The 20,044-nt window shown below is 39.6% G+C and overlaps 1 protein-coding gene across 1 annotated transcript in view; it reads right to left on the reverse strand.

The window, feature by feature from the left end:
- The window catches only part of LOC126457433 (glutamate receptor ionotropic, kainate 2-like), a 234,632-nt gene that overhangs the window by 39,345 nt on the left and 175,243 nt on the right, over window positions 1–20,044 (reverse strand). Inside the window, exons 14-15 of the mRNA XM_050093704.1 lie at window positions 14,952–15,150; window positions 11,424–11,655 (exon numbers count right to left, since the gene is read on the reverse strand). Coding sequence (XP_049949661.1) covers window positions 11,424–11,655; window positions 14,952–15,150 — 431 coding nt within the window. The remainder of the gene's footprint in view (window positions 1–11,423; window positions 11,656–14,951; window positions 15,151–20,044) is intronic.

A 20,044-nucleotide genomic window follows, 5' to 3' on the forward strand; every position in this document is an offset into this window, starting at 1 on the left:
GAGAGAGAGAGAGAGAGAGAGAGAGAGAGAGAGAGAGAGAGAGAGAGAGGACGTACAGAGAGACAGACAAGCACACACAAACTAATGTAACATAATAATAAGTTAAATATTATTTTTGTATAAATTTTGCTTCTTTTGGCAATATAATTACTACACATAATGTTTTCGACATGTGTAAAAAGTAATAGGTATGTGCACTTAATAGAAAATAGTTTATGTACCACCAGAGATATTTACACTAACATACCTCCTTATCTACACAATAATAGATCTCCGCAATGCCTTAAGACTTGCCCTGAAATAGTGTTTTTCATGTATGTTCTTCGCTATGTGTTCTTTGCGCTGTGAGATAGTGTTTGTCTTACGTTCTTTGAATTTATTTATTCATTTCTAGACACCATCTTTATTCTCCAAGTGTTTACAGAGCGTGATCGTTTATATGTGATGTATCACGATAGGAAAAGCAGCCTGTGGCCACTGGAGGTACTCTATTTTAATTATTTTACTTACATACTTACATTTACGTGCAATATTTAGTGAAAAACCTCCACAGGGTCATCTTCTGAAATAAGGTTTTATGGTTCTCTACCAGAAAGTGCCACTGGTTACCTCAAATTCGTAGCAAAACACAAGCATGCCATATTAAAAGACATAAATTAAGACATAAATTCACCTGATGATGGAGGTTTAAATGTTAGAAATGCGTTGTGAAAATAAATAAACAGTGACTGGTAACAGAAAGCTTGTCGTTTCAATCAACAATAGTCATAGTAAAGCTGTGATATTTGCTATTTTTGACTTCATTAAAACAGCAAATACGAGTAGTTAATACTTTCAGCCAGAAGGCAAATACTTGTTTATAAATAATGATTAATGTATAATGAGGTGTCGCATGGCGACGGTGGAACTTTCTAAATAATGTAATTCGTCGTCTTTGGGCGGCAATATAAACAGAAAAATACTGATAGATATGCGATCCTTCACTATTTTGCTCGCTGGAGAACAAATGAAGCCTTGAGCGCTAAAAGGACTTGTACTGTTTTTCTCAAGTAAGACGGACGCAAAAAAAAAAAAAAATGGTTCAAATGGCTCTGAGCACTATGGGACTTAACATCTATGGTCATCAGTCCCCTAGAACTTAGAACTACGTAAACCTAACTAACCTAAGGACAACACACAACACCCAGCCATCACGAGGCAGAGAAAATCCCTGACCCCGCCGGGAATCGAACCCGGGAACCCGGGCGTGGGAAGCGAGAACGCTACCGCACGACCACGAGATGCGGGCTAAGACGGACGCAGATTTGTGGCAGTCTGATCTAATTTTTACTAAATGTATAAAAACGTGTTATGTCTAAGTTTGAGTGAAGTGTAAAGAACTGTTATAACTTACTGTGACGACGCACGAGCGACTCAAAGAAGACAATGGCTATATAAAAGAGCGCTCAATGGACACGATACGGACATAAAAATCTACCGTCATTGTAGTACTAAGCTTAAGGTACGATATATGTTTTAGTTATAATAAATATTTGTTCTGGGAATACTGAATCATTTAGCAGTGCTCATTCCTATTATCTCCTCAGTATTATTTTCATTTTAATTATGCATTTTGCTAATATTACAGACACCAAGATCAGCAGTCCAATGTGCGTGTTACATTGATAAAAAGAAAACTGTTTTATCGTCTTCTTGCATCAGCTTTAATATTGAATTTCCCTTTTGTGTGATGTTACAGTTGTTTTTGCGTCCTTAAGAACTTTCTGGTCCCTTAGGAAATTGTTTTGTCATAACAATAACTTCCCAACCGGGTATGATCGTATCTACGATCATGAAGTAATTAGAAAGACGATAATGCAATTTCTTAATCAATAGCACGCTAGTTGTGACTGCCTCAAGCCACGCGAAACTGCAAGTAAAAACTATTCACATCTCATAATGCAATATTTTATGACAATGGTCAATCCATGATTCTTACGGCAATTGTGATTGATAAAACAGTAAGCTAAATCTCAATTTCCAACTTTCCATTGAATAACAACATCACTTTTATTTTGTAACATCACACTTGGCGCCCAAACAGGGACTTGACCAAAAATTAGTTCAAATTCTTGGAAAATTTTCTATGTGCTTGTGTTAATAAATGTTCTGTCGTCTCATGTACACATCATCTCTGTGAGAATGACGGAAAATATGCTGGTCGATAACGCGGTTTAATTACCTAGTGGAAGGAAAAGAAAAGAGACGCGAATTTGCTGAGACAACATAGCGGTAACCAAGCCATCGAAAAGTAAGTCAGAATTTTGCATACGCAGTGTAGTGCTTCAGTAGCAACGTTGCTTTTCCAAGTCGATCAATATCCTATCTCCTTCCCGCTATAGAAAATCTGCTTTATTTTATCTTTCAAAGTAAAATTCTTCGTAGTCTGATAATAGAAATTATTTCTCCCCATTGTTAGTATAGCTGTATTAAATTTTCAACATGGTGGATATTGTGTGCAATTTGCAGTGAAGAGCATCTTCATTCATTTGTCTGAAACGCTTAGGTTCCATCTTGTCTTCTCGCCAGATAGAATTTCATTTGTTGCTCACGCGAGAGTGGTGCTCTTAGCGGACTCACCACGTCACTGACAAACGACGAAAGCCTTGCGTGGCACGTGATTTACTGACGAAAATGGCAGTTAGTAAACAGAGACAGGTGACAACAGGAGACGGGAGTGAAGACGTTAACAGTATTCCATACCCTTTACGATCGCGAACGGTAGGTTCCCGTGTGGAAACTGAACTAACCATGTCTGTAACAGGGGAAAGTGACCCTAAAGTCGAAACTCTTCCCGCTGCAGCTACAAATGACCTCGGCGCGTTAATGGAAATGCTGAAACAACAGTTTGACGCAGTAAATGAGACTATAAAAACACAAAATGAGATTGTTAACGCCCGATTAGATGCTGTAAGCCAATCAGTAAAAACACAAAATGAGACTGTTAACGCCCGATTAGATGCTGTAAGCGAATCATTAAAAACACAGCTAGGCACAATCAAAACAGATCTGCATAAAGAAATTACGGCTGAATTAAATACCCATTTGGGTGAGGTGCAAACTAAGATCAGTGATCAAATTCAGAAAATGCAGAAACAGGTGAAAAGTGAAATAGCTGAAGTATCTGGAACATTAAACACAAAAATTCAGGCAGCTACCAAAGAAATAAACTCAGTTAGAAATGCAGTATCTGACATTGAAGGTGTAGCGGAGGATCTGTCGAGGCAGATAGACTCAATCAATATTGAAGAACAGGTTAAGAGCACCGTGAAAGCACACGCGGAGGCATTGTCGGAACACTACGGTGAATGGATAAAGGGTAAAGATATTTTTATCGAAAAGAAGGTCAGGGAGGAGCTTAGGAAGACTGTCAAGGATGTAACTTATGAAATCTTAGCTGCTCCTGGTAAGTCGGGAGACACAGTGGTTTCTGAATTGGGACAGATTCGGAGGACACTTACACGGGATCTTCCCGAGTGGAAGCAGCAAGTAGTGGACGAAGTCAGAATGCTGAGAAACTGGGTAGAAAATCCGCACACGCATACGCAAACTATAGGAAACAACTCTTTAGACGGTGACGAATGTCAGTCAACTCCTTATCATTCACCGCCTGATTACATGCAAAACAACAGTCCTGTTGAGTCCCGAGTAGGGAAAATAAATGATCCGCCCACAATTGTGAGTTTAATGCAAGAGGAAAGTGTGATTAAGCATCGCACTTTTCCTGTTTTTCATCCGCAGAAGCGAGAAATACACCCCATCGTGTTCCTAAAGAATTTTTCCGGCATATTTCCCAGGAGCTGGACAGACAGAGAGCGTATTCAGTTCGTCACTGGCTTTATTTCTGGTGATGCAGCATTATGGGGAACGGAAATGGTAGACACGTGTAGGAATTATGAAGAGTTTGAGAAAATGTTCTTGGCAAAATTTTGGAGTAATGGGGTACAGCAAAGATTAAGGAAGGAGGTGTACGGTGCGGAAATTTTCAATGAGAAGCATGGAAGTCTCCGGCGATACTTTTGAGAACTATCTAGCAAAAATTAAATTCTGGGATTCTCCGATTTCTTCCAAGGACGTAATTATGATTCTCAAAAGCAAACTCCCTGTGTCTATTAGAGAGAAACTAGTAAATGTGTCCGAAGAAGACACGGATGTATTGCTTTCTGTGCTGGATTCCTTAGATTTAATTAGCGAGGATGTGCGCTCCAAGGTTGGCAGCGGCAAATTCTTCCGTGGCAGCCAGCAGAATGCATCGCACGCGGACAACAATGCGCCGAAGGAGAGAGTGCGCTACTGTGATCGCGGGTACCAACCTGCCAGCCGTTATGAAAACGCAAACGGCAATAACTTTAAACGGAAGCAGAAAAACAATTACAATAATCAGCAGAGATACCACCCAATTTACAACCACCAGGTACAACATCAGTACGGAAACCCACCCTTTAATTCTGAGCCTGAGCAGTATGGAAATTTTCCACAAACGATTGCTAATTTTTCAAATGGGCCAGTGTACAATCCTTTGTTATAGGTCGAAAAATAGGAAGTGGCATGGGCAAGGCGGAGGCCACCCAGCACAACATCAGAACAACTTTTCACAGGATAGAGGACCGCGGAACAATTTTCAAACGGCACCAAATGCGAACTTTCCTTCACAAGGAAATGGTTTTGCCGGCAACCAAAAGATCGGGCGACAGCAGCCGTCTCAAGTATTCTATTCACAAGTGAATGCACCCAGTGGATTTTACCCCTTTACACCGGCATTTGTACCACATAACCAGCACCAATATGAAACGGAACAAATACTTAAGGCCATGAATGACAAACAGGTTAAACATCCTGCGGAAAATTAGAGGCAGCGCCTTTCAGCCTCCTAGAGGTCGCTGTCGGTTCCAGTGGGGGTACTAACGAATACTCTGATTCTGAGTATGTTAATGCGATACGGTACGACCATGAGACCGACTTAAGAGATGACCTTGCACCTGACCTAGAAGCTCAAGACATTAATGACATTTATGATGAACAGGTCCAGGCTTCGATTAAGATTTCTATAGCCAACATTCCTGTCACAGCCATTGTTGATACAGGAGCAAACATCAATGTGATGTCATCATGTCTCTTCAGACAGGTGTCTTCTGTTTCAAAAGTTTTATCATTGCCGATTCAGGGCTGCTCCATATCGGGAGCGATTGGTCCATTGAAACAGAGTTAGTTTACAGACACAGCCTCAACTGCAGATAGAATCTGTTTTGGTTTCTTGCCTCTTGCGTACTGGAAATTTCCTTGTGTGAACTGTTAATGATAAGTATTGTGTTGAACAGCGCACTGACTACATGGTAACGGCTACTACATGTAAACTTTAAGTATTAAATGCTATGTATGGAAAAATTGTTTATAGTGATGGACATGAACTGATACTTCTTCGACAAGCTGAAGCAGGAAATTAAGGTTGCAGAAAGAATTTCAATTTAGCTTTAAGTTAGTACAAAAAAAATGTGCTTGCGAGGTGATTGCCAGGATCTATATAAATATGTAAAGGTGAGAAATGGAGGAGGATGCGTAAATAAGCACTTCTCTCAAGGTACAAGAAGATTTATAGATTTATTTTTAGTAATGTAAGTACTTGAAGTTCTGTTTTAAAAGCCCAAATTACCTGCTTAAAAAAAAGGTACATGTTCAAACAGTCCAGACAGTGGACAGGAGTAGAAGAAATAGCTTAAAGTTCAGTTAAAGCGTGCTGTTAAATGGAAAAACAAGTGGTAACTCACATGTGTTCACGCAAGGAGACAATAAGCTGTAGTAAACTAAGTGAGGTGAAATACAGCACAAATAGAGGCAAACCATGAAGCATCAATAATGTAGCGTAAGTACTCCACGAGGCCATTAATTGCTATGAAAGTAAACTATTTCCCTGTGATCTGAGCCCAATGTAAAGAGTATATGAGGAATGTTAGCTGACGAATTGATTTCAGTAGAATCAAGGTACTAAATAACCACATAGCAAGCCCCCTGTATCATAAATAAGTCCAAGTAAAGATCTTCAGAAGATTTGTAGTGTAATCTAGCGACCATTCAATACCCTAATTGAAGGCTAATCTAAAGAAGAAGCAATGCAGTGATATTTAAATTTAATACTGACTATAACCAGAGTAAGACGTAGAAGTAGCAAAGCATGCTGTAATGAAAGAGTTTGAAATTTATATATGTGCCTATGTTTATTATGATAATTTTATTTACATGCAGATTTTATTGCAAAAATGTCTCCTAAGACACTCCTCTTATGAAATCCATTTTTCTTGTGCCCGTTCCTTTTGATCCTGGTTCATTAACCCAGACCAAGGGTCGACTTGTAAAAGGCACGTGTGCTTCGAGGCAAAGCAGTGCTTATGAGAAATGAGACACGTAGCGTGATGAACTTCGCTAGCTTTGGTAATGTTTGTTATGGACCGGTTGCGTAAACCCGGTGAACTGTCGGTAATTCCATTCATGCGAAAAATAGTAGACACGCGTTATCCTATTTTTTTTAACAGAGAACGATTGCTGAGTACATGAAACATATTGTTATCTAGTCTGCCCAAAAAAAAAAAAAAAAATCTGCCTACTCGTTAAGTAGTAGATACGCTGCGTGGCAGTAGAAAATGATCTTGGGTGCACTATTGAATAAATGCAACGAGTGTTGCGAAACCTGTAGTTTTCATAATGAGGAGATGAGCCCTTAAAAGAAAGTTTGAAAGAATATTTTTAGGTTCACTAGTGAAAGTAAACCTTGAGATATAAAGAGTCCATTCATAAAGCAGTTGTTCACTGGACTTAACAAGAGGAGTGACCATTAATTGTAAATATTAGCTCGTAAGTGATCTTTTGTAAATAGTAGAATATAAATCTTTCTGTACCAATGGAGGAAACCTGCAAAATTGATTGTTTTGTAAATGAACTCTATCGGCGAAGGAACTAAGCACGAATGCTGTGTGAAGATGCACACTAAAGTGCGACGTGCATAATAAAAATAACTGTTCACTGTATATTAGTGGTAGTGTTGTACTGCAAGTGTAAAAAGAAGTCAAGGCTACGACAACAGGTGCAACGCAAAGTTCAGTGTTGTTCTAAGTGCAGCGACAGCTAAAACATTCGTCGTCACTTACCTGTGAGCCTCATGGGAGGCAGTTGACAGAGAAGTACGGAGGCAGCTTCAGTGTCCGGCTCCTCCGATGGAAAACGCGCGCGAGGTGTTTGTATCGATGCACTCGTGTGATACGAAGTTCACAAAAAAAAGGAGCAATCGACGACCAGCAGCTCTGTTACAGCCTGAGCGCGAACAGATACTGAGTATTGGAGCTCACGCAACACTGTGCAGCCGCTGTGAGTGGCTGAAGTGTGGGTGACGAAACAATCAAAACTTTAAACTGCTAACCGCCATGACTTCCATCGTACATACTGGAGGAAAGACATTTGTACACTTCTGTGACTACATTTTCATACGTAAATTAAGCAATTTTCTAGAGTTGAAGTTAAGATGAGTGAGAAGTAGATTGTTAGATTACTCAGGCCTTAAAGCCATTAATACCGGCACTCCTGAACACTGCTAAAATGAATTATAATCCTGTCTCTTGATGGACAAAGAAAATGAATGTGCACTATAGGAAGACCCTAAACTCCAGACCAGTCCCGATCCTTAACAAATGTATCCAATAGGTTGTAAGTTATACTAATAATTTTCCACTTCTTCTGTTTCATATTGTAAATAAAAACCCGGGAAGCCACTTCAATTCCTGGCACCACTGTGGAAAGGACAGATGTACTGCATGATGAACGCCGTAGACAGCTAACACAGAAAGTGAAAGCATCACGAAGTGTAGTGCTACGTTATTAAACTGTAATTGAACCACAATGAGTCAACAGATGCTCGAACATTGTCCACTCTAGTTTAGTGAAAATAAGCACTCACTGTACTCATGTTGTTAAGCTCAAGAGAAAGTATTTTCTGAATTCTATCCCCTGAAGTGCGAAATGAACGTTTACTTATTGTTATAAGCAAATATGGACCAAACTTAAATATGCTCATAAATGTTAATCTTGGTATTATGGAATGAAGTGACTGATGAACAAAGAATGAAAAACTTTATTTTGAAAAATGATAAATATCTGATATATGTTTACAAATGTAATTTCAATTTATGTACATAGTACGCCAGTAACATTATGTAAATGTCACACCAAAAATCACGAATATCTCATGAGGACATGAGGATCGAGGTAATCCTTCGGCATTCCCTCTCTCCTCATGGGAGGCAATGTGATATTCGCTATTTTTGACTTCATTAAAACAGCAAATACGAGTAGTTAATACTTTCAGCCAGAAGGCAAATACTTGTTTATAAATAATGATTAATGTATAATGAGGTGTCGCATAGCGACGGTGGAATTTTCTAAATAATGTAATTCGTCGTCTTTGGGCGCAATATAAACAGAAAAATACGGATAGATATGCGATCCTTCACTATTTTGTTCGCTGGAGAACAAATGAAGCCTTGAGCGCTAAAAAGACTTGCACTGTTTTTCTCAAGTAAGACGGACGCAAAAAAAAAAAAAAATGGTTCAAATGGCTCTGAGCACTATGGGACTTAACATCTATGGTCATCAGTCCCCTAGAACTTAGAACTACGTAAACCTAACTAACCTAAGGACAACACACAACACCCAGCCATCACGAGGCAGAGAAAATCCCTGACCCCGCCGGGAATCGAACCCGGGAACCCGGGCGTGGGAAGCGAGAACGCTACCGCACGACCACGAGATGCGGGCTAAGACGGACGCAGATTTGTGGCAGTCTGATCTAATTTTTACTAAATGTATAAAAACGTGTTATGTCTAAGTTTGAGTGAAGTGTAAAGAACTGTTATAACTTACTGTGACGACGCACGAGCGACTCAAAGAAGACAATGGCTATATAAAAGAGCGCTCAATGGACACGATACGGACATAAAAATCTACCGTCATTGTAGTACTAAGCTTAAGGTACGATATATGTTTTAGTTATAATAAATATTTGTTCTGGGAATACTGAATCATTTAGCAGTGCTCATTCCTATTATCTCCTCAGTATTATTTTCATTTTAATTATGCATTTTGCTAATATTACAGACACCAAGATCAGCAGTCCAATGTGCGTGTTACATTGATAAAAAGAAAACTGTTTTATCGTCTTCTTGCATCAGCTTTAATATTGAATTTCCCTTTTGTGTGATGTTACAGTTGTTTTTGCGTCCTTAAGAACTTTCTGGTCCCTTAGGAAATTGTTTTGTCATAACAATAACTTCCCAACCGGGTATGATCGTATCTACGATCATGAAGTAATTAGAAAGACGATAATGCAATTTCTTAATCAATAGCACGCTAGTTGTGACTGCCTCAAGCCATGCGAAACTGCAAGTAAAAACTATTCACACCTCATAATGCAATATTTTATGACAATGGTCAATCCATGATTCTTACGCCAATTGTGATTGATAAAACAGTAGGCTAAATCCCAGTTTCCAACTTTCCATTGAATAACAACATCACTTTTATTTTGTAACATCACAAAGCCTAGCCTAAAAATTTTCGCATTCTTTAATGAGTTACCATTTCCAACTCTTTTGGGAAGGAAGTTAATAGAGTAATCAGTTGTTAGTTATTAATATCGGTCCTACTCCTTTCTTAAAGAGGGGATCTGACAGTGGCGTACTTAAGCCTGTCTGAAAAAGTATCTTGTGAAACTGATGTATTAAATTTACGGAAAAGTACAAAAGCTATAACAGAAGACCATGATTTAATATTTTGCTTGAAATTTTGTCAGGATCATCTTTGATGTCAAGAGAATTATTCGTTTTCCTGCTTCCAGTGAAGAAATTGAACTAGTTTCGAGTCACTGCTTGTGGTGTTGTCGCATATACTAGATTTCTTCTTATGTTGAACTGACTGTACATTATAGTTTTATGTAATTTGCTGTACCTGGTTTCTTTGATACCCAAGCGGCGCCGTATTTCGCAGTTGTCTATAGGAAACACCTGTCAAAGTCAGAGATAAACTTATTTAGGAATGCATTAAAATTATCATTTACATCCACTGCCTCATGTATGTAATTCCAACTCATGCTGTACCTGTTCCTTCTACAGGTTTCTATTGCAAGTTCTAATGGTTCTTCTGCTTGATATGTGATTTAGATTTGCCATACTATCTATTACAGTTGACCCACCAGGTCAGCCGAGAGTGCTAATGCGCTGCTTCCTGGACTCGGGGAGGCCCTCCAGGCCCGGATTGAATCAGCCCATCTCAGTAACGAAGAGGGCCAGTGTGCCAGCAAGCCTGGATGTGACTTTTAGGCGGTTTTCCACATCCCACTAGGTGAATACCAGGCTGTTCCCCACTTCCTGTCTCAGTTACATGCCTCACAGACATTTAAAAAACGTTCACACTATTTCATGGTTTATACTAGATGCAGACAGCTGCGGTACACTCATATTGTCGCAGGAGGTGTGGGGTGGCGAGAGGGAGGGCATCCAGCCATCCATCAAAATTAACCATTCCAAATCCGACCTTAACCGCGCCGACCCTGCGCAAAATGAGGGACAAAGGCACTAGCACAAGAAGTCTGATAACTCTTTTGATTATAACGTTGTTCATTATGTCCTCATATACAAAAATGTTTTCTTCTGAGATGCTATTGTCCTGTACAATTCCAGTGAGAAAGTTTACAAGAAGTTTTGCTGTCAGTATTAAGTAAAAATTTTGTGTAATTGTTTTTCCTCAGACTCTCAAAAAATGATATTTAAACCATGAAAATTTATAATTTGCCTTGTTTAGCCAGGCAGGTGATATTAGAGTATCAAATATTTCTACGAATTTCTGAAAATTTCTCACAAGGATCTATAAAGTGTAATAATTACAATTGTGATGTTAGGCACTATGATTTCATATGCAAATACTTCCATTTATTGTTCTGCGCGAAAACTGTGTTGTGTCTATAGTTTTGAATTTACAATTTTTTTCACACACACGACAAGTCCTCTTTTCTCCGGTTTGCTCCTATAGTAAGAAGCTGATAATTTATAATTTTCAACATTTAATACCTCTATTCTTGTATATTATTGTGTTGAGATAGACAACAAGTACATCAGTTAAATTTCCGGTTCCTTGTTCTCTTAAGAAAGTAAGATTATTTATTTCTGAAGCTTCTAATAGCTTGGTGCATGCTTAGATGTGCTTCCCATTTTCTTTAATCCTGCAGTACCTGGAGGGAATAATTTTTGATTATGCTTGTCTGTATAGAGAGGTTACCCTACAAAAGGAGCCCCTGTCCCACGCCAGTAATTACGGAAACATAGCGATGCCGCCTGCGCTGCACTCACCTAGCTGCAGTGCTATGCCGTAGCCTTTGGAGTCGAGTTGCCCGCCGACTTTTCGCAGGTCGCAGTTGAGCGCCGTCATGTACTCGATGCTGGTGGATTCCATGAAGAAGGCGTAGTTGCCCTTCTCCTTCTTGACGCGCTCCACGCCCTCTGCATTGCCGTCTGTAAAGACGTCGGGTCTCGCCTGCCTCATCACCGTGTACATCCGAGAGAACAGCGAATCATTCGAGTTCTGCGGACAGGAAACGTTCATGCGGTACTGAATATACATGGGGACTCGCAGCTAGAGCTTTACGAAATTTATAAGTTACCTTGTGCAAAGTAGCAGGCAAAAATTACAGGAAAAACTTTAAGTATTGGGGTTACTGACGACACTGATCGTTCGAAATCATATTCATATTTCTCACGTAGGGTATCCTAATAACGGAGGACGTATCTTTCTTGGATTTGGAAAAGTCTTTGGTTAAGCAGTGCACTGATATATGATGAAGAAAATGTGTTCTTATGAGACATGCGACTACATTTTTTAATGGGATGAGACTTTATTGACAGCCAGATTACAGCACATTGTGTGCTACACGCTGACTACATTTTTAACGAAACAGAATGGGAGTGAATCTTGTCATAAAAACATCTTGGAGGAACAGTACTTGGGGATATGAAGTGGGGTTATCATGAAAGCTCGGTCGTCGGTAGTACAAACGTATTGTTAAAGGTAGGAGAAAGAGTTGTTTGTAACACTTTTTAGACTTACATATCTAGCCCTGTAATGGAAGTTTATTATATTTTCTTATTTTGTTTTGAAATGCTAGCACTCACTGTATCAGTACATCAGTCGTTTTCGGAAATTACAAAAATCACTTTGTAAAAGTAAGGTTCTTCCAAATGTGAAAAACTCTTCCAAGGTACAACTTGACACGTACCTAGGAATAAATATTCAATTTAAATTTAGAAGTGTGATGGTCGAAAAAAATCTTGAACTACTGTGTTTAATAGTCTACGTGTTAAATAATACACACCAGTAATCAGTAAGTGAAGTCAAATTAAGTAGAAGTATTATCCAAAATGAGTTACAAGTTAAAAACGATTGAAGTAGAAGCTGTTGGCAACTAACACAATTTTCCATTTTTGAGAGAGGGAAAATTGTTAAGACATTAAAGATACTCAGTTCATTTGAAAATATCATATTTTACTTAGTAAAGAGACCTTCTGTTCCATGATACAAGATGGTGCACGGCTGACAACGGTCCACGTGTTATGTAACTAGTTTTAAAAATTTACAGGATTTTATTCATCATAAAAGTCTGCAACAGATGAATTAACAATATCCTTAAAATGGCTTTAATATATTGCACAGCACTTAAATATGCAGAACTCTTGATATTTACAAACGCTGCTCAAACACAGCCTCGTGGTCTCGAAACAACAAAAATAGTAAAAAATGCCGGAAAATGCTTATAACGGCCTCTAGTACGCGTATGTTCACGTCATTCTAAAATCGATCATTAGACTGAAACACCGACCAGGAAGCTTCAGGTGTTCCTAGGTACGATATTCTTCTAGGTACAACACCCTCCCCTATTGCCAAAATTCAAGTCGTGTACGAAACAGAGTGCTTATAAAACTTTTCTGCGTCATATGCTGGAATACTGCTCAGATATGTGTGGCCATGTTAGGTAAAGTAAGCGGAAACATCTGCCACAAACAGAAAAGATTGGTGAATTGTAACAATAATGCTAATAATATCTCAAACAAGGGACCCGTGAAGAAGCAGAACAGTTGTTTCGCAAAAAATTCTTTCTTCAAAAGGTCCAAAATCAGTTTTTCAGGATCCAGTTTTCTAGACCTCATATTATTTCTGTAGACTGTAAAGGCAGAATAGTGCTCGCACAGAAACATACACGTATAATCAGGTATTCGTTTCATGCTCCATCCTTGTAGAGGATAGGATAAAACCTCGTGCTTGACACAGTAAAATGTTCTCTCTTCCACGCACCTTATAACGATTTCCAAATTTTATATGCAGAAACTCTACCTGAAGTACTAAAGATTGCGCCTCTGTATAACTTCATCCGAACAGACAAAAAAGTTAACTGTAAATATTTTCACATTCTGGCAGATGTTGTTGTTGTTGTGGTCTTCAGTCCTGAGACTGGTTTGATGCAGCTCTCCATGCTACTCTATCCTGTGCAAGCTTTTTCATCTCCTAGTACCTACTGCAACCTACATCCTTCTGAATCTGCTTAGTGTATTCATCTCTTGGTCTCCCTCTACGATTTTTACCCTCCACGCTGCCCTCCAATACTAAATTGGTGATCCCTTCATGCCTCAGAACATGTCCTACCAACCGATCCCTTCTTCTGGTCAAGTTGTGCCACAAACTTTTCTTCTCCCCAATCCTATTCAATACTTCCTCATTAGTTATGTGATCTACCCATCTAATCTTCAGCATTCTTCTGTAGCACCACATTTCGAAAGCTTCTATTCTCTTCTTGTCCAAACTATTTATCGTCCATGTTTCACTTCCATACATGGCTACACTCCATACGAATACTTTCAGAAATGACTTCCTGACACTTAAATCAATACTGGATGTTAACAAATTTCTCTTCTTCAGAAACGCTTTCCTTGCATTGCCAGCCTACATTTTATATCCTCTCTACTTCGACCATCATCAGTTCTGGCAGATAGCATCTGTTAAAAATGATTCGGATTCGGAAAACATTAGGTATGTCGAATGCTGCTCGTACTCTTCAGGCACGAAATTCTCTAAGCTCTAGAGCAAGTGAAGTTATTGTTCGTAAAGCATTGGTCATTCACTATCGGCTGTTTGCAGACGCGCAAAAATGTCTAAATTGCCAAATAAAAGTTCAATGATGTTGTTTAGTTCTCATGTATTGTAAACTGCACGGCAGTTAGACTGAGCAACACTGTGATTTTTCGCTGCCTTTGTTTTTGAAGTCTGAAGATATTTTTATCGAAAACAATAAACAAATAACTGTGATGATCTAAGAACCGTTTTCTCGTCGTACTCTAGAGTATAAATGAAAAGCAACACCTGTAAACGTTGGGAAGAGCCAAATCATTACCGACTTATCGGTTTGTGAACACTATTGTTTGGATCAGATCAGTAACCATGTGAATTACACGAAGCAAAACTGTGATATCAAAGCAGAGAATATACGTCCAATGTCAGTCACAGACAGTGACTAATTTGAACTCCTGAAGGATGCAGCCAATTGAGAGATCGCCACATTATTTTATCAGGCGCCCGTAGCTTTCTCTGTGTCAAATACCGGCAAACCCTTTCAACTGCCTACTAGGCTCGTTTCTCTCTGCCTACTGACTGACTGGCTAGTTCCATCGCAATGCAACAACGACCTCTGCTTTGACTTGTTGTCGGCATCATGTGGTCTCGGTGATGAGTTGATAGCTTAGCAAGGTGGTTGCAGTTCAGTGATCACTCCGAGAGGTATTTAAGCATTTAATTCCTTGGGAGGGGCCTCTCAAAAAGAAACATCTGCTCACTCTGAAGAAGGCCGCTGTGGAACCGCTTTCGTAAGTGCCGTATTTGATCTTGGTTTGCTTCGCCAGGTCTTCTACGCCATTGATGGGGGACTCCATTCTGCTGTTGGTGAGGAACGCCGCCAGATTGGCCGTGTAGGAGGCGATCATTATGAGCGTGAAGAACCACCACATGCCAGCTATCAGCCGCGTCGAGACGGCCCTGCAACAACACCAATCACACACTTCAAGCTCTGCTCTCGACAAGACAATGGAGTGAAGGAAGTGAACGACTGCACTATAAGCGCTATGCGACTCCCCCCCCCCAGAAAAGCACAATACACACACACACACACACACACACACACACACACACACACACACTCAGAGAGAGAGAGACAGAGACAGAGACAGAGATGAGGAAGGAGAGAGAAAGAGAGGGAAGGAGGTGACAGAGAGGGTGAAGGACAAAGGGAGAAAGGAAGGGAGAGAGAGACTGTAGCCAGGAAGGGAGGAGGCTCAAGAGAGATGGATAGAGAGAGACAGAGGAGCTGACTGGAAGCATAGTCAAGCTTAAGAAGACTTGAAATGATTTTTGGTGCTGGAATGTGAATTACTTAATATAGGGCCGAAAATAAAGAAAATAATTATTTTTTGTAGTTGAAGAATAACAAGGGAAGTAATTGACGTTGCAATAAAATTTTCTCAAACGTCCAGTCGCTTCAAGTGGCTAAATATCCATAATCTTTTGAAGGAGCACACGTTGGCCATTATCAAGTGGTGACAGTTCTGTGTGTGTTTTCCTTTTATCTCACTTTTCATTCTTTAGGTACAGTGAGCTGTTCGAGTAAAGATCCAATGTATAGTTAGCTAGTTTTCAGTCATATACCAGGCGAGATGGTAGCGAGGCATAGGGAGTCACGATTGGGAATATTTGTGAGGGGAGGGGGGATTTCCAGTCTGAGCGTTTGCCTTACAACCAAGGGAATGCTCCTGAAAACCTTGGTCAGAATCGGTGGGTGGCTACTATATTTATTTTTGTTCTTGTACCATTAGTCCCAGACGAAATATATGAAAACCTGGTTTATGTGCACATTTACTGTTTATTCAAAGTAAGGTCAATGACTTGTTTGAAGTATACACTTTACTTACGCTTCCGTGGACATTTACGTGTCATGTGATTTTTATGTATTATCTTCATACTTCCACCTCTAGGAGGGAAACGACGGGTTGCTTGAGAGCATTTTCTTGCTATAGTTAGCGAGAAGCTTTCAAAAACATAGGTATTATATTACACTTACAATTTACAATAAAACTTCATTCATTTTTAGTGAAATAAAAATTTAAATTTAACACTTCTGATTTGATAGTTAAATCACTTCTGTCTATTTGTTTACAGCGTCCACTGCTTTGTTCGGTAGCTGGTTGCTACATGTTGCTTGTGCTCACAATCTATGCTTGTAGCATGCACTAAGGCCATGTGCAGTGGATGGCTATTAAAAAGTTTCTTATACTTATGGCCTAAAGTATTTGTGGCACTGTCTACTGCTCTGTGCAGTGGATGATTGCTACAATGTTTACTCTAGCTTATTTTATTTTATTTTATTGTCTTCCATCTAAATGTAGTGGGATCTCCGCGTTTTCGTTAAGAGGCAGTATTCTGAGTACTAGTTTTAGACTATTTCTCTTGTGTTTTGCACTGTTGTTCGATTAGGATGTATGTATTTTTGCTTATGTTTTTGTGGTTTGCTTGCCTGATTACCGATTTTGAAGCATGTGTTCACCATGTCTTGCTTGAAGAGTAACACTGCTCACAGTTCCCAAGAAATCTATTAAAATGTTCGACACTGCGGTACTCGAATTTTATTTCTTTCCTGCCATCTAGATTTTCTAATCAAAGAGCTATAGGTATGATAGTACTGTGAAAAATGTTACGCCTTTTTTCACCCAATGAGAAAAATTTATCTATGGATTCGTTGCCAGATTTGGAGATTGCTGTGAAAGCTTTCACCTAAAGGATATCACTATCATGTACACTAGATATGAAAGTAGTTTTATTTTACCGATTTTATTGTTTGACCGCTATACAATCTCATATAAAATGTCTTGAATAAAAGCTAGACCTCATACTTCCTCAAATATGGATTCTTACCAAAGGCATTAATTCTTAGTCGCAGACCAGGAATCTGCATTAGTTGCTGGTTGTGCTTTTCTCCATTTGAAACAGTTTCCATGGCTACAAAAGTAGGACTCATCGCAGTGTGGCTGTTTTCTACTTAAAACATCTGCAACTCTTCGTTTGTCCTAGGTTCCATCATCATCGTCATCGACATCATGCCCATGCACGTCCTGTTTTGAATTTGTATCGTCTTCACTTTCTGTTTCGTAATCTGGATCAATATCACTGTCGTCGAAAACTTCATTCGTCATTTCTTCCAAATGCATTGTAAACTTTGGTTCATTTCCTCTCAGGACTCACCGGGAGTAACCAGCCCGGTCAGGCTGCTTTTGATTGTAAGCTGGGCCTGCTAGAGGCTCCATATTACGCGGTTTAATTATGAGACAGTGTCAGTAATAGCGCTACTATAATACACCATAATTATCGCTATAAACTCGAAATGTTGATACACACGTCTGATAAAAATAATAACGCAACTGGGACCATACATCTGCCAGATATTGAGGCCACACCGGCCACTGAAAGTCGAGTAGTGAAAACGGTACCACCCCCCCCCCCCTTTCCCAATTCACAGCAAGGAGGACACGCGGGGAAATGATGAATAACTTCAGAAGAGAAGGAATTGATCTGTGCATTCACAGAAATGTGGCGAAATAGTGTGATTACTCGTCTCAACAGTGTTTAGGTCATGTGAGAGTGCGAAGCAAAGGTTAAATTTTAATGCCAGATTACTTAGGATATCCAGAAAAACTACTAAAACAGAATGCCCACACTACGACTGTCAGTTGTCTTTCAGGGTATTTCTGCGTGGTATGGAATCGTTACTCGTTACCAGATAGACGTGATGACTACTTGGAAAAGGATATGAGCTACTTACCTACCCAGCCTTATCTTATCCGCACTGGTGCGCCCTTTGCTGTTTATAATAGATAACGTTTTATGCTTTTTAACATTTTACCAGCCGATGCTACTCTCTATACGATGAGTGCACCGAAAAGCAGATGTGTAACACCCACATGCCACCTAACGACGTGTGATGGAGAGTACATGTGGCAACTCTGTCATTTAATCCCCTCCTTACTCCATTCGTGAATGGCATATGGAAGGCGTGATTATTTATAAACCTTTGTATTAGGTCTAATTTCTAAAATTTTCTCTTTTTTGTTCTATTGGGAGACGTATGTGAAAGAAAGTAATATGTTGTTCAGCTCTTCCCTGAACATAATCTCTTAGATTTCCAACAGTACACCTCTCCGTAATGAATAACCTCTCTCTTGTAGTGTCTACCACTGGAGTTTGCTTAGCATTTTCATAGTGATCTCATGCTTGCTACATTTTGTGTTATGTGGTCATTTCCCCTCAGGTCTCTCCAGATGCTTACATCCAGGTAATTTACGAATATTGTTTTATGTAGTCATTCCACTTTAGGTCGCTCTGGATGATTGATGCCAAGTATTTTACGATTGCTACTGTTTCTATTGATTTGACCTGATAGTGTAATCGTAGAGTACTGGTTTTCATGACCTATTTATGCACACTATGTTACATTTACTAACATTCAGTGGTAATTTTCAGTCCCTGTACCAGTCATCGATCCTCTGCTGGTCTCCATGCAGTTCCTTAGCATTTTGCCTTGCTGTCTTTTTATAGACAACCGCATCATCTACGACCTGCCTTATGGAGCTTCTGATGTTATCCAATCGCTCGTTTACACTGATATGGCTGCTTTGTGGATATGTCACAACCAGTCAATCATATAATGTGATTTTATCAGTGGTATTAATGTGGGACCCATGTGTATTTCTGACTCCTATAGAACAACTAAGTTACAATAGCAGCACCACATGTGTCTTGACTTGAAATAATATGTGCATTCATTAATAATAATACAGACCATTCTATTTTGACACAGTATCGATTTTTTGTTCATGGTTCGTGTGGTACTTGTGTGTTACGATCAGCAGTCTGCAGTCCGCGAGTGTTTCTTACATATACGAGGGGCGTTTCAAAAGTCTTTGCAAAAATAAAAACTACTTACGTGTTTGGGGTAAACCTTTTTTATTTTTTGACGTAGTCTCCTTTTAGACTTATACAATTCGTCCAACGCTTTTCTAATTAGTTGATCCCTTTCAAATAATAGGAATTGTCCAAGTCTGCAAAATAGCTATTAGTTGCTGCAATCACCTCCTCGTTCGAATAAAATCTTTGTCCCGCCAACCATTTCTTCAAATTGGGGAACAAATAGTAGTCCAAGGAGTCAATTCAGGAGAACGAGGGGGGGGGGGGGGATGTGAAACGAGTTGGAATTATATTTCCATTAATTTTGCGACCACAACTGCTGCGGTGTGTGCCGGTGCATTGTCGTGATGGAAAAGGACTTTTTTGTGGCCCAATCGCTGGCGTTTTTCTTGCAGCTCGGTTTTCAAACGGTCCAATAACGATGAATAATATGCACGTGTAATAGTTATACTCTTTTCCAGATAGTCGATGAGCATTATCCCTTGCGAATTCCAAAAGACAGTCGCCATAACCTTCCCATCCGAAGGAATGGTCTTCGCCTTTTTTGGTGCAGGTTCTCCCTTGGTAACCCATTGTTAAGATTGTTGTTTGGTCTCAGGAGAATAGTAATGTATCCATGTTTCATCCACAGCGACGTAACGACGCTTAAAGTCCTGCGGATTCTTCCTGAACAGCTGCAGACCATATTTGCAACACTTCACACGATTCCGTTTTTGCTCAAGCGTGAGCAATCGCGGAACACATCTTGCGGATAGCTTTCTCATGTCCAAATCTTCATGCAAAAAATTATGTACCCATTCATTCGAGGTGCCCACAGCACTAGCAATCCCACGCACCTTAACTCCTCTGTCATCCATCACCATACCATGAATTTTATCAATGATTTCTGGAGTCGTAACCTCCACAGGGCGTCCAGAAT

Source organism: Schistocerca serialis, chromosome 2 (assembly GCF_023864345.2).
Source record: "Schistocerca serialis cubense isolate TAMUIC-IGC-003099 chromosome 2, iqSchSeri2.2, whole genome shotgun sequence".
Taxonomy (NCBI): Eukaryota; Metazoa; Arthropoda; class Insecta; order Orthoptera; family Acrididae; genus Schistocerca; species Schistocerca serialis.